This window comes from Sminthopsis crassicaudata, chromosome 2 (genome assembly GCF_048593235.1).
Source record: "Sminthopsis crassicaudata isolate SCR6 chromosome 2, ASM4859323v1, whole genome shotgun sequence".
Classification (NCBI taxonomy): Eukaryota; Metazoa; Chordata; class Mammalia; order Dasyuromorphia; family Dasyuridae; genus Sminthopsis; species Sminthopsis crassicaudata.
In genome coordinates this window covers 591,092,880-591,108,875 of record NC_133618.1, presented here as the reverse complement: position 1 = coordinate 591,108,875, position 15,996 = coordinate 591,092,880, and the positions used below count along the sequence as shown (strand labels likewise).

Sequence of the window (15,996 nt, the reverse complement as noted above, 5' to 3'; positions counted from 1 at the left end):
ATAAGGAGTTCAAGGCAATTCTAATGGGCTTGGGATGGAAAATGACAATTACATTCAGAAAGAGAACTATGGAGACTGAATGGATCAAAGCATAGTATTTTCACCTTTTTGTGTTTGTTTATTTTTTATAGTGTTTTTTCCCATTTGGGTCTGATTTTTCTTGCACAACATGACAAATATGGAAATATGTTTAAAAGAATTGCACATATTAAATCTATATCAAATTGCTTGCTATTTTAGGGGAAGGTAAGAAAGGGAGAAAGAAAATTTTAGAACACAAAGTTTTACAAAAATATATACCAAAAACTTTACAAGTATTTGGAAAAATATAATGCTATTTTAAAAAAATCAAAGACTTTCTGAAACTGGAAAGGATGTTAGAAACATTACCTAAACCAATTCTTTCATTTTTCAGATGAGAAAAATCAAGACAAAAGAGAAGATAACTTGCTTAAGGGTTCATAGATAAATCTTAGATCATAGGGAGTTTGGGGATAATCTTTACTCATTTTTCTTCTCCCCTTTCATGACCCAGCCACTCTCTATGAAATGCCAACCATTGCATACTGCATCATCATCAAATTAGATAAAGACTGGACCTATGCTTTCATTAGTCTAAGGAACTTCTAGAAGAGGAAAGATAATAATAAATGACACTAACGGTGATGATAATCACTTATTTATATTTTGCCTTGAATCAATGTGGGACAACTAGGAGGCATAGTGGATAGAACATAGGGCCTGGAGCTTCAAACACTTCCTAGCTCTGTGGCCCTGGACAAGTCACTTAACTCTGTTTGCCTTACTTTCCATAAAATGAGCTGGAGAAAGAAATGGCAAGCCACTTCAGTATCTTTGCCAAGAAAATCACAAATGGGATCACAAAGAATTGGACAGAACCAAAATAATGAAACCACTACAACAAAATAACAAGATCATTCATTTCATTTGATTTTTACCACCACTTCAAAAAGTAAATAGGGAATTTGAATTTTACATAGTAGGAAACTAAGAATCAGAAATATTAATTAGCAACTTGCCCAAGGTCACAGAGCTTATTAAAATACTGCCTATTTATATAGTTTTGTTCAGTCAACATATAGCAAGTGTGTCCTTCATGCCCAATATTGTGCTTAGGTGCTATTAAGGGCTACAGAAAATGCATATGACCTGTTCCCTGCCATTGAAGCATTTGCTTTTTTATTGTCAAGAAACAGAGAACAATTAAATCCTAAAAGATAAGTCAGTGATAATAAAGTTAAGATCTTCATGGAAGAGGTAGTGTTTGAATTGGAAGGTTCATAGGATTAAGGCAGTTAAAAAGAAACAAGTAGTTTCTGATTACCTAAGTTTTGTAATTACATAAGTTTCTAATTACCTAAGTCACAAATAATTATGATTTATGTTGGAGTAGATAAGATGAGAACAAAATAGTGAGGAATGATACAATGAGGAACTAGCTTCATTGGATTTAAGGATATGTGTTGAAAAGTTAATGAAAAGACTGCACAATTATCTTTTCCACATTGCAACTTTTTCTTCATAGTTTCACTATATTATGGGTCAACATAAAAAATTAAATGGGAATTTGGAGGGAGTTTGCAAAAGCTGTAGACAACACAGAATAAGTTTTTTCATATGGTATTTTTATTTAACACATGAAATACTTAATCCAAATTTTTTCATGAGGTACTGTAAATATCCCATAAATGAAAAAAAGAAAAAAATTTCAGACTTTTTCTCTGGTATGAAAGGAAGGCCAAAAAAATTTATCCAGATTTTCCAGATTGCTAGAGTGTTGCATTCCTCACTGTAGTGGTGATATGGAAGAGATAAATTCTATAGTTGTGTGGAAACTGGTTATGGGTAGCTCTCAAAGGCCAAGAATACTTGTAATGGTACTTGGAAATTGGATTCTTGAGCTTTGGATCCAAACATGAGAAAGAATATAAGTCTAAAACTCATTTTCTCATGGAATAAAGGAAAGAATATGGTGCTAGCTTTACCACTTCTCAGCAGATTGATTTTGAGTTATTTATTTAAATTAAGAAGCATTCATTTCAAATGCCTATTATGTTCATGTCAACCTGCCCTGGGCTGGGGATCTACAAAGGCAAAAAGAGACCGTGCCTATCTTCAGGGAACTTATTTTCTACTTATGTAACAAGTTGCTTTAACTCTCTAAGTTATAGTTTCCTATTTTGTACAATGAAGGATTGGACTAGGTTAGCTTTAATGTTCTCCTAGCTTTAAAATTCTATGATTATTTGGTTTTCTTGCTCAGTGCATTATTAAGATTACTTTGTGTCAGTGAGAACAGTGATGTATATATATATATATATATATATATATATATATGCCCAGGGAAAGATGACAATATTTTGGGAAGAGGTTGAGAGGTGTCAGTGTCACAATGAGTGTTTTCTATTATGTCAGTTCAGAGTTACAGTTTATGGTCACTTTTGGTGTGTCTCTTTGGAGGGAAAAGAGCTCTTTTGGGAATGCAAAGAGCCAGGTTTTTAAATGTGGCTTGTAACAGTTGCCTTTTAATTAATTTGAGCCTTGTTGAAATGATCTGCACTTGAATTTTTGCCAAAAGCGGCTGTTCATGCATGGATAACTGTTGAGCCAACAAAATGGTGCCCAGCTTCCAATCTTATGTGGACAATTCTTTGCTTCATCTTCTGAGTGAATAAAAAGGAGATAGTGATTCAGTTTGGGGACTGGAAAGGGGGTGGAGTAGGGGGATACAATCATGCATTGGTGTCTTTATTATGAAGTACTATCTCATACCAGTGGAATTTGAATGAGATAAGTCCTTTGGAAGCCACCTCTAGAAATAAGAGGAAAATGTTTCAGCTCTTGCAGACCATTTAAGATTATTTCTCTTGGTTTATGTTGCTCTTGCCTTTGCAGCATAGAATTGCAAGCTAGAAAATATTCCCCTGATTCGTGCTCTCAAAGCTTTTCAGGATTCTGCCTTAAGGTAAGGAAATGTAAACACAGTCAGGCTATTCTCTTCCACTTTACAAATATAAGCTTAGTAATATACTCCTCAGGTTATTTTAAAAGTGCCAGGAGCTTCTTTTGAGAGTAACTGGATTTGATTGTTTGGGGTACTATTTTCATCTGTTATTTAGTGCCTGAATTCTGGTGACTCATTCACTTTGACTGTGGTAAAGGAAAATTCTTTCCATGGAAAATACATTGGGGGTGAGGGTGGGAGTGAGGATGGGAAGAGGCCTTAAACCATCAGTTTTCCCTCGAAAGGGCTGCTCTGTGAATGAATAAGCCCCAGCTGTTTCTCCATCAGTAGCCTTTCCTGAGGCTCATGAAAAGACATCCTAAAAGTGTGGTTTTCATATCCTTCAGAAACTTAGCAGTAGATTCCAAGTTTTGAACACTGATGATGATAATAGTCTTAAAAATGGAGATGAAAAACCTCTTACCCTATGATAAAAAGACAATCTGTGTGTGTGTGTGTGTGTGTGTGTGTGTGTGTGTGTGTGTGTGTGTGGCATTAGGTTTGGACTATACCCTTTCTAGAGATGCTCTGGTGCCTATGTTTGTATTAGATCTATTTTAGGTGTGTTAAAAGCTAGCAGCATTAGTTCCTTTGCTTTGGCTGTGTAATGTGAGGGAAAGCCTTCAAGAAGACATGGAGAGAGGTGTTTAAGTATGATGCTAATCTTCTTACACAACTAGGAAATAAATGTACTCGGTGAACTCAGGCCACCAAAAGAAGTCCAGATGTCTGAAGTCAGTTTTACTTATCAGCAGCTCCTAAAGGGAGTGGCAGAAAGGGGATGGAAGCTGAAAAACAATTTGTAATCCCTATAATTGCCCAGTAAAACTTGGAGAGGGTCTAAAGGGTTAATCCCAGGAGTGCTTTTAAATAATATCCATGCTGTTTGCTACATGTCTGTCTCTTTGAGCTAGTTTGTTCCTGCTAGCTTCATTTTTATGAATGGAAGCCATGGAAGCCAGGCGAGTCCCCAAGGACTTTTCCACGATTGCTGCAGGGGGCTGACTCTTGATTTAATATATAGGGGAATCTTAGCAGAGCCTGGGCTGTTCGAAGTGTGGGTAATGGCCATGTCACAGTGATAGATACCCAGGAGTTGGGGGGGGGTTAGTCCTTACTTACAGGCTCGGCCACCAAAGCTATTAATAGAAACACACTGAGTCATAGATAAAGGAATGTCACAACTGCTCCAGCTCTGCTACTGTTGTGCTTCAGAAAACCAACAATAGCGGCCCATGAGAAAATAAGGAAGATTTTTCTCCTTTCTTCCTCACCCATCAATAGCAGGGTATTTGAACTGCAAACATACACTAAGGCAGAGATGAGGAAGGGTGATTTACTTCATTCTTTTCTGCCATCCTGGCTCTCGTAGAGCCAACACGTTACAATATTTGCAGTAAATAAAATCTAATAGTGGCTGTGCATTCTGGTTCTGAAAGATGGATTGACCATCTGCTATTCTTTTTCTCTGAACAGTATTGGTATCTCATCGTTTCTTCCCATATGGCTGGATATAGATGAAACATAGTGTGGAAGGCAGGTGAATTTGAAAGAAGAGTACTAGGATTAGATTTGGAACTCAAAATTAAATCTTCTGCTCCCTGTGAATATGAGTGATTCCTGCTTCTAAAATGAAAAGAATGTAAGTTCCTTAGGAGAAGGGGCCATCTCCTTTCTCTTTGTATCCTTAACATGCCTGGCACTTAGTAAGTATTTAATAAATGTTTTTTTGATTGATCAGTTGGTGGCCATGTCTTGTATGGACTGTCCTCAGGCATAATGTAGTAATCCCTCACCCATCCCCCCCCAAAAGCCTAGTACTTAAAATCAGAAATTCCTGGATTTGAGTCCCACCCTTACCATTTACAGGCTTTGTGATACTTCTGTGGATATTATTTTCTGCATTTGGAAAATAATACTCTTACTGTTTCACAAGGTTGTTGTAAGGATTGAATAAGTTAAATAACAATGAATGTGAAAGTATTTTGTAAAATGAAAAACATTTAGTATCTATACTATATTATATATATGCATGTATACATACATATATATGTGTGTATACATATACATCTACAAATACACACACACTTATAAATGGGGGAAGTCCTTAACCTAGGATTTCGTTTATGTAGAGAATTCCTGATTTAAAAAACTCTATTATCAAAGCAAGTCATCACCAATTCTATACTTTGTGATCTTAGAAACTTGCCTGGGTCACTGAGAGGTTAAGTGAGACCAGGTTAAGAACCTCTGATCTACACCAGAAGTGACTTTAGAGATCATCTAGACCAGGGGTTCTCCAACTACAGTCCGAGCCAAATGCAGCCCGCGAGGATGTTTATGGGCCCTCTGGGTTTTGGCAAATGGGCTGAGGGGCGGAGACAGAGTGTGAGGTTTAGTTTTTACTATAGTCCTGCCCTCCAACAGTCTGAGGGACAGGGAACTGGCCCCTATTTAAAAAGTTTGAGGACCGCTGATCTAGACCAATTCTTCTGTTTTATAAATGAGGAAACTGAGGCTTGACTTGCCCACGGTCACATGGCAATAAGGCAGGATTTTAATTCAGACTCTCTTTTTATGAGTCCAATCTAAACACTTCACTGCTCTAGCCCAGTAACTTGCTTATTTATTGTTGTTCCATGTGTACCTTCCAAGCATTAAAAAGTTTCTCGAGAAACATCAAATTTGATAAATGAAACCTTAAAAGTGAGCATAATACTTGTCAGTCGGGCATGGCTCCTAACAGAATCAAGAAATTTGCCTCGATAAGCGTCCCTTTGAGACTCTTAAATTGACCCTTGAACTTCCTTTTTGGCCCCCCAAAGAGAAGGCTTCCAAGTAGCTGGGCTTTCCAATCTCATCCATGCCAAAAATATTTCTAGGGGTAGGGATGGAATGGTCTTTGGCATAGCAGATACAAGTAAAATGGAGCAGAGAGGATCGGGGAAGGTGCTGACCACCACTACCACCCCCGCCCCTTTCCCCTTGCAGTGTCCCTTTTCCTCAGGCCAAGTTAAAAGTACAGGGCTACGGATACTGAAGAACTGAATGAAAGGGCAGCTTTTCTCCGATGCCGCTGACTAAATTGTAGGCTATCGAGTTTGTTTCTAAGTTCTTGATCATTTAAAAGTAAACAGTCCAGGATGCCCAGCTTCCCTGGGAGTTCTCGGGCTCGCCTTCCCTGGAGTTCCCCGGGCTGGGCTCCCCAGACAGTCATTTATCTCTCCGTCACTAGGAGGCATCCTTGCTAGCGGTGGGGGAAGCTGCCTCGGCAGGAGGAATGTAAGGTGGTGAGTCCGCCACCGGAGATTAGGGACGGCGGAATCTCGCATTTGTTCCCGGAGCAGCAGCAGCTGTAGCTGGCGGAGCAGCGCAGGGGGCAGAGTCCACCAGCGGGAGCGAGAGGGCGGGAGCTAGCACCTTAGTAGGAGGGTCAATGCGGAGCCAGAAGCAGAAACACCCACCGGCAGCAGCAGAGAAAAGCATCTCCCCTCCCCTTCCTCCCGCCCCCTCTCCCTCCACACCCCGCCCGGAGCGAGAGGGACCGGAGCTCTGGGCCCGAGGCTGCTCCCGGGGCTCCGAGGGGGGAGGGTTTTCCTCCCCATCTAACCTCGTGCACATCCAGCCTCTCCCCAGCCCTGCCTGGCTGCCAGCGCGCAGTTCACCTTTGTGAGTGTATTCTTGCTCCCCTTCCGCGCAGCAGCACTTAAAAGGATTTGGTTGCCATGGTGAAGGAGAAAGGTAATTATAAATATTGATCAATGTGCTTGGTTGGTGAAGTTGAAATGACACAGCAGGGTTAGACCATCTCATGGGAAATGATCAATCGGACCCTGGGCAGACATTTTTGAGGAGAGGCTGAGCAGTTTTCCTATTGAGAAGTCGTGATTGCCATTTACTACTGGCCGCTTCATTAAGTGCCTTTAATTTAGCTGGGCGGTATATAGCCCAGCCAGGGCTGGGGTGCGAGTCCTCTGACAGTTATCACACTTTGCATGTTCTCTTCTATGGGTGATATGTGGCTTGCTTCTCCACTACCTCCAAAGGCTGAGCTAATTAAACATGTAAATGAAAGAGTAATAGTTTCCCAAACAGCTTTGAGACTTGTCCTGTCTCATTCATGCAGGGGGAAAACCTGAGTGATTTTAAAGGTTATTGGTGTGTCTGGTACCATTACAGCATTATTCTTAATGACTGTTTTAAAGGAGACCTTGGGCTTCAAAGCTAATAAAATTATGCCACAAGCATAGTAGGGGAAAGGGAGGAGGAATTAGGGGACCAGTGGTTAAAGGATCAGCACAGGTACATCCGTTCTCGTGCCGTGAATATATTCCTGAAAAGTTGAGTGGAAATCAAATTTGGAAAATTTTCTAACGTACTTTAAAATAGTGAAATGGCTCACTTTTGTGGACAATTTTTTCCCCTCTATTTTCTTTTAGCTAGGTTGGTGTGGAGAAAAGACTAACCGATGAGGTTTAAGAAACTGCGACGTTAGTTCTAACTCCCATTTACCAGCTCTAGACTTCTCTTTTCCGTGGCTTTAAAAAAGGTATTGAACTAGATAGATGAAGTTCTTTCCAGCTCCAGTTCTTCATATCTTAAGGTGGACCACTCCTGTACTTCAGAAATGAAGATGCTTGCAGGTTCAACAACAATTTGTACCATTTCTGTGATTTAAGTACAGGTACATTTTAACTTAGAGCCCCCAGGGGACTGAAAAATGAGTATGCTGGACTGGAATTGATCCTTGTTTGCTGGAAACAGTTTGGTTTTATCATTTTAATAGATGGATTCACTAATGGGATCATGAAAGCTAACAGCCATTCAAGGGCAAGACTGTCAAGGTGGGGGAGGGAAAGGAGAAAGGATCTGATTCTGTATATCATTTGTTCTCCTAATCACAGTTTTTTAGCTAATATGTGGGGTTTGCTTTGACAGCTTTTCCAACAAATAAATGCGAATTTGGAATTTAATGAACTGGGTAGTTTCTGTTTAATATGTCAGCTTCATGACTATAATAAAATTAAAACTGGTTTCTTCATCAATGTCTCCAAGAGACCCAACTCTCTATGGAGTTGAAAGAAAGCAAGCTTTGATTGACATTTGTCAGAGTTCCTGTCTTGGCATTCATGCTCAGTGTTCTTTCACAGCAGCCTATCACTTATTTCTGTAAGTTGGTAGTTGATGTTATTGCTTCCTTGAAATGACTGCGTTAGGTTGTAGCTGTAGGAGACGATACAAATCTATTTCTGTTTTTGCTAAAATAGGGCCTATGGTAGAGATCAGATATGTGACCTGTCTGATATTCTACCTAAGACAGCAGATTTTCAAACCTTCATGTATCTCAGTTTTCCTCTCTGAACACTAACTATACATATGAAAAGCTGCCTTCCTACTTAGCGCATTTTGGTCCTCCAAGCAAAGAGCTAAAATCCAAAGGCTTCAAAATCCATCAAGTCTTCCTCTATTCTCAACTAAAGATTGAGAGCCATTTGTTGGTTTTCAAAATATCTTTTTAAATTGTTAGCAGTTTATTCTATTGTTTTAAGGAAAGTTAACAAGAGTTAATGTCAACCATATGTCTTGTTTTTGTTGTCTTCTTATTTTCTGATTATTTCTATTTTAAACAGTAATGATAATCTCAGAAGTGGAAGAGCTCTTGTAAATCATCTATTGCAACTTTCATTTTAACAGAATTGTCACAGGATTGCAAAATTATAGATTGTAGTGCTATAAGGTACCTTAAGGACCATATTTAACCATGTCATTTTATAGCTAAGAAAACTGAGGCTCAGAGAGTAAGGGATTTCCCCCTGGTTACATAGGCAGTAGTTGTCAGGAGCCATTTGAACCAGGTTCTCTTCCTTCAAAGCTAGTGTTCTTCTGTCATGTTGCATTTCTTATTGTAGCAAAAGCAATTGACTTTTTGTAGCACGTTAGGTACTTTGCTTATATATATATATATATATATATATATATATATATATATATATATATATATATATATATATAAACACTTGTTTTTCACATACACACACACATACACACACATTGTTGGAGGTATGTACCCCCTGATTTTTATAGATAAGGGAATCCAAACTCAGTGAGATTAAATGATTTGCTTATGATCTCCTAGTTAAGAAGTATTTGATACAGTATACAAACATGTCTTCCTGACTAGAAGGCCAGCACTTTGATGTATCTGCTTTGTGGCACTACTTCTAAATCATTCCTGACAAGTGATTTGGGGGAAAGGAGTATAGGTGAAGACACACTGTTTGCTGAACAAGCCCATTCCACTTAGCTAAAAGTTGGGAAATATTTTTTTTTACATTTACCTTTCTACAACACCCACCCATTGTTCCAGTCATTTAGAGCCAAAAAGAATAAATCTATTATATAACAGCCTCTCAAAATACTGGGAGTCATCTACTGTATATTCCTTAAGTCATCTTTTTTTACAGACTAAACATCCCTTGTTCCTTAAATGCATCATCATATGACATTGTTTTCCAATCTCCTCTCCAGCTTGCTTAACCTCTCTTGGATGTATTCCAGATCATTGGTGTCCTTCCTAAAATGTGGCACTAGAACTGAGCATAGTACTTTTGATGGTCACTTCCTGTGACCAAGGAAGAAAACAAAGGCAGGTGATGTCTTTGCAAGCTCACACAAGAGCCATACTATGAAAAGAAAGGCATTCTGCCACTGGCGAGACAGTTTATAGAAGTAGTCCAGCTCAGTCCCCTCCCTCCTGGGGACTATATGAATCACCCCTTTGATGGGCTTCAATTGTGCCAGTCTAATACCCAGGGAGACAATATGTATGCGCTGACCCAAACAGAGACCCTTTTAAAGAGGAAGCAGGAGACTGGTGCTCCATATTTGTCGTGCTAACCAGTTAGTAATGGTTTTCTGAAAATTTATCTGCCTCATTATTTCCCTACTGGAAGTCTCTAAGTGTCTGTGTCAGTAGGTGCTGGAAATAAACCATGCTTCTAGACTGCAGCTCTCCTTGTAGGATGCTTGCTCACATAGTTTGACTGACATTATGTTTTGTTGTCCTGAGCAGGCACCTATTTAGTCCTGATCTCAGATAGTTATTGATCTAGTTGACTTGATGACATAGTTATTATTCTGATGCCTTCAAGGATACCTTGCCCTTGTAATATTCTGTAACAAAGGAGCACAAAAGACTTATGTGCTCCTGAATCATATTTCTTTTGCTAGGTTCTTGGCTCTCATTTTCAATTTAATCCAACAAGTATTCATTAAGTGCCTACTATGTTCGAAGCATGATGTGAGTTCTTTAGAGATATCTCACTGTTTAATATAAATAGTATAAAGTCTGGAGATCTGTAATTGTCAGACTGCTTTGTTGGCAGCTTGAATTTTTAAGTCTGTACCACTTTTGATATTTTCTAGAGAAAATCAAGGCTTATCAGACCTTCAGTAGAATTGGGGGAAGGAATGTCACATAGATGTTTGGGATCTGGAGAGTATAAAATGCTATGTGAGAGAGATTATTTAATATAGAATGAAATCTGTTAATTAGGCAAAAATATCTTGAGTTGTTTGCTTAAAAAAATTCCTGAGAGAGAGAGAGATGTTTCAGTCTCATGGGAAGACATATAGAAACTCATGGTTTTTTTTTTTTTTTTTTAAGACCGTAATCTCTGAGTCAACTTGAATGGCTAATTTTGGGATGAATTCTCTTTGGAGTTTTTTGGTTGACAGATTTATCAGATTTAATGGATTTCCCTTGCTAAAGGTGAGGGTCTATTTAATATGAAGAATCCTCAAAGTAGGCTATCTAAATAATAAGCATTTACCTATTTCTTCTTGAAACTCTAAAGATTTTAATAGAAATCAAGGCCTTAAAAATAAGGATATAAAGTCCCAAAGGATTTCTTAACCTGGGGTCTGTGAGCTTGATTTTATTTTTATAATGTCATGATTTTCTTCTGTAATCACATGCATTTTATGGCATACATTTTAAAATATTATCCTAAGAAGGGATACATAGACTTTGCCAGACTGCCAAAAGAGGTCTATGAAACAAAACAGGTTAAACTCTGTTTTCATCATCTCCTGAGATGAAGTTATTTGAAGTTCTTGAATTCTACTACCAAATTATAAAATTAAAGGGATTCCACAGAGCAAAGCAAATAGAACATATCTCCATCATTTTTCTCTATGATTTTCACAATCTTCATATAGATACTTTCAGAAACCGAAATAATTGGATTTAGACAGTCCTGATTATCCTTTCATGGTGGGATTCCGTGGTTTCTCATAGACTCTTGGAATTTGGAGCTCAATCTTGGCCTTAATAACTTATATAAATTTACTGTAATTATTCTGCCTTAAGGAAATGAATAAGGAAAATGGATATCAAAAGCATGCCTTGAGATTTGGGGAGATTGCCCTAGTATGACCAAACTGTTAAGTATCCACAAAGGGAAATCAATTCCTCTAATCAGCCAGTAAGAATTTATTTGCTGTGTGTCAATCTCTGAGGATCCAAACCCCTGAGGGGTCCAAAGAAAATCAAAACAGTCTCTGCTCCTTGGGAGTAGAAGAAATAAATGAAGTATTTAGTTGGTCTCCTTTGAGTATTCACATCACTTCACATTCCACCTTTAGTAAGGGGAACCCATTACTCATAACCTAAGGGAAAGGAGAGACAATTTGGAAAAATAACAGTGTAAGAATGATATATCTACAAGCTAATTTGGAGATAATCAATTGAAGGAAGTATCTAGTGTTTAGTGGGATCAGGAAGGGCTTCTTGTGGAACAAAGGACTAGCTGGGACTTTAAGGAAGCCAGGAAAGCCAATGTATAGTGAGGAGGAGGAAGAATATTCCAGACTAGGGGTAGCCAATGAAAATTCCCCCATCCTTCAAACATTCTTTATAACACATTACCATGACATGATGACAATTATAAAGGGTCTGTGCCTCTACATTCATAGTATGACACTTGGAAAAGTCACGATCTTTAGTAGCTTTAGTTTTTCCATCTATAAAAGAGAAGTAATGATATTTGTATTCCATATTCTCTTTTTTTTAAAAAAAGGTATTAAAAAAACACAATAAGAAAAAAGAAAAATAGAAAAGAAATGCAAAACATAATTAAACGAAACAAAAGAGAACCTTGTTGTGTGCCCAGCAGAACACCTGGGAGGATTCAAAATAATCTAACAATAAATTACCAGATCATATTAAATTTTATATATTAATAGAAGAAATTATGTTCATGAGTATCCATCTTTTCTTTACTTGCTTGTAAATTGTTCTTTTGTTCTCTGTTGCTCACCTTTTTGTATTTTATTTTTTTTTCTTCCTTTCATTCCCTGCCTCCCCCAAACAGGCTATAGTTAAGAAAGGATATATTTATGTAAACATATATAGATATATACATATACATACACACACCTGTACACACACACATCTATCTTTCCTATCCCTACTGATTCTTTGCTTTAATTATGCGCCTAACTTGTTTTGCTATTACTTAATCTCTCCCCACCCAGAGATTCCTCTCTTGTCTTCTTCCCTCACTTTTTGCTTCCCTGTCTGCCCATCTCTCCCCCCAATTTCTTTATAGATTTTGGAAGGGGCTATAATCCCCTTTACAGTATATATGTAGTGTTGTCTATTTAACCCATTGCTGATGTGAGTACTATAAGCCCTCCTCTCCCCTCTAATGCCTCTATCTATTTTTCCTTTGCACCTCATTTGTATAATATAATTACTATTTTTACCTTAACTCTGCTTCACTCTTTCCTTTGAGCTGCTCTCTTGTTTATGTCAACCTTAAAATACATGGTATTCATTTCCCATGTCGGGGAAAACAAACCATAAACAATTTGTCCATGTTGAGTTCCTTGAAATTGATCTTTGATATTGGCTCTGATATGCTAAATTTTCTATTACGTTCATATTTGATTGATAGAAAGTCCTGAAAATCTGAAAGTCTGTTGAATGTCCTTTTTTTCTTATTCAATATTACATTATATATTATATATTATCTGGGTATGATATTTTGGGCCATAGGCCTACTTATTTTGATTTTTGGTAGATATAATTCCAGGATCTGTAGTCTTTTATTGTGGCTGCTAATAAGTCTTGTACAACTCTTAATTGTGCACGTGTATTTTAATTGTTTTTTCTTATTCCTTGCAAAATTTTCTTTTTTGATCTGGAGGTTTCAAAATTTGACAAAAATGTTCCCGTGTGTTTTCTACAAAGGATATTATTCCACAAAGGATAAAATTAGTGAATTTTTTCTATTTCTACTTTTCCTTATGTTTTATTACTCCAGAACAATTTTCTTGAATTATTTCTTGCATTATTGTGTCAAGTTCCTTGTTTTGATTATAACTTTCAGGCAATAATTTATATTTTCTCTTCTTGATCTGTTCTCCAGATTTGTCATTTTTCTTATAAGATGTCTCATATTCTGTATTATTTTTTCATTCTTTATTATCTCTTTTGTTATTTCTTAGTCTCTCATAGCTTCACGGGCTTCCCTTTGCCCAATTCTAATTTTCGAAGTAATTTTCATCTTTGAGACTGTATCTCCTTTTCTAGTAGGTTGACTTTTTTTCATAATCTTGTTTTTCTTGGGTAGTTATTATTATTATTATTTTTGTTGTTGTTGTTGTTGTTGTTGTTGTTGTTGTTATTTAGTTTTTCTTCAATGTCTTTCATGTGATTTTTAAATTATTTTTTGAGTTCTATAAATTCTGAGCAGGCAGCCATTTCACGTTACTCTTTGTGGTAGAAGTTTTTTTTTTTTTTTTTTTTTTTTTTTTTTAAACTTCATTGTCTTCTTCTGAAGATGAATCTTAATCTTTCTGGTGCCCATAGTATTTTTCTATGGTGGGATTCTTCTTTGCAAGTTCATTTTTTTTTTTTTTTAATAAGAGGTATTAGTGTAAGCATCTCTAATCCAGGGATGGGGAAGATGGTGCCTCTGAATTTATGTCAGTTCTCTCCAATGATCAAGAATCCCAAATCAAGAGCTTCCCCTTCCAACAAATGCCCACAGCCAGCAGCCTCCCTGCCCTCCTCCTCTGCTCTCATGGGTGCTGATTTTTTCTTACCCAGGGCTGAATTTCAGCAGCACAGTGGACCCTGCATTACTAATTAACTGAGGTTTCCTCAGTCTTCCAAGTCTCAGACTGCAACTCCATAAACTGTCTGGGAGGTGAAAGTTTCTGTGGTTCCTGCAGAGGCTTCAGCCACACCCAGATAACTTGAGGGGTCCCCATTTGGTGTTCATATGGAGATAGCATAGAGGTGTTTGCACTTCACAAGGGTTAATCTGTACAGTTTTTTTCTTATGATCTTCTTGGGTTGTATAGGAAGGACCATTGTTCTGCCCCAAGTCTTACTGATTTTTCACCTGTCTGTGTTCACTCTGAAGTGCAAATTTTTTGGGGGAAATCTGGAGAACTTAAAATTTGCCAACCTATTCTGCCATCTTCCCAGAATCCTCTTCTGTACTCCATATTCCCAAGGTGATTTCAAAGAAAATTTAAAAATTCTAATGCATCAGTAATTAGTTAAAATTACTAGAGATAAGTAGTAGTTGTTGCATCTACATACTTAAATGTTATAATAAAAAACCCATTTCTTTCTATTCTCATTGATAATAAGGGAAGAGTGCATGAATATCAGCATAAACAAAGATTTCAATTCACTTACATTTATTAACCATTTATTCTCTACTGGCTACACTACTATGTGCTGATGATAGAGAAAAAAAGAACATTTTTTATGTTTTATTTTTCCCCAATTACCTATCAAAACAATTTTTAACATTTAAAAAAAAATTGAGTTCCAAATTCTATCTTCCCTTCTTCCCCAACCCTTCCCAGTGATGGTAAGCAGTCCCATATAGGTTATACATATGTGGTCATGTAAAACAGTTTTTACTAGTCACAAAAAGTACATTTTAAATCACCCTTAAGCAAGAAATCATCTAATCTATGGGAACTGGAAACTCACTATCTTGCAAGAAAACCTAGTCTATCTGGAGACAGAGCAAATCATTAAGTTTTCCTTTAAGTCAAATCAAATCAAACTCAGGCTTCCCTGTAACTTCCACCTCTTGGTACTAATCATGCCCTCCAGGGCCAAGCAGAACAAATATGATCCCTCTTCCACATGACCACCCTTCACATTTTTGCAGTGTGCTATCTATCACTCCTTTCCTATCTTCCCTTCTTCAGGCAAAATGTGTTCAGTTTGTTTCTTCAGCAAATTTTCACGTGACATGGGTTAGAGTCCTTTTACGTTCTTGGATACTGTTGCTTGCCTCTAGACACACTCTGGCCTTTGCTAAAATATAACACACACACACACACACACGCACACAGATGCCCTCCTCCAGGACTTAACGTAGGACTGTTTTCCCTTCCCCCTAACTCAGCCAAAAGCATTATGAGTACATTCTAACAAAGCTCCAGTCTGAAATGAGGCGGAACACTATCCTGTCCTCCAGCTAATTCCCACATCAGCCCAGCCAGCCTTAGCCTCTAGTTGGATTTTGTTCTGGTGTTGTTTAATATCACTTGAGATCTCTGTCAGTTTGCACAAATAATTTATTGATAAGTCCCATACCCAACAGTTACAATAAGTTCTTTTATTCACATAATTTTTGGAATACAAAAGAAAAAAGAAGAGGAAGAGAATTTTAATTTTAAAAGTTTATGCTAAATTCTGCAAGTTTTTGCCCCAGTCCTTGCACTCCTTAGGGGCAGCTAGTTGTACAGTTGGTAGAGCTCTAGGTCTAGGAACAGGAAAACCTGAGTCCAGATTCTGATTCAGACATTAACTCTGGGATGCTAAAGCCATCAATTAACCTTTAATTCCTCCACTGTAAAAGGGGATAGTAATAGGATCTATCTCCCAAGATTGTGGTGAAGATCAAATTAAATATTTGTAAAGCTCTTAGCAC

At 37.6% G+C, this 15,996-nt stretch overlaps 1 protein-coding gene across 5 annotated transcripts in view; it reads left to right on the top strand.

Moving 5' to 3' along the window:
- ABLIM1 (actin binding LIM protein 1) overlaps positions 1–15,996 on the top strand; it is a 389,888-nt gene that overhangs the window by 154,535 nt on the left and 219,357 nt on the right. Inside the window, exon 1 of one of the 5 annotated variants that reach the window (XM_074295680.1) lies at positions 6,498–6,766. The exons of the other annotated variants lie outside the window; for them this stretch is intronic. Within the exon in view, the coding sequence (XP_074151781.1) occupies positions 6,751–6,766 (16 nt within the window). The 5' untranslated portion in view covers positions 6,498–6,750. Of the gene's footprint in view, positions 1–6,497; positions 6,767–15,996 lie in introns of those variants that run through there. 5 annotated transcript variants of the gene reach the window in all.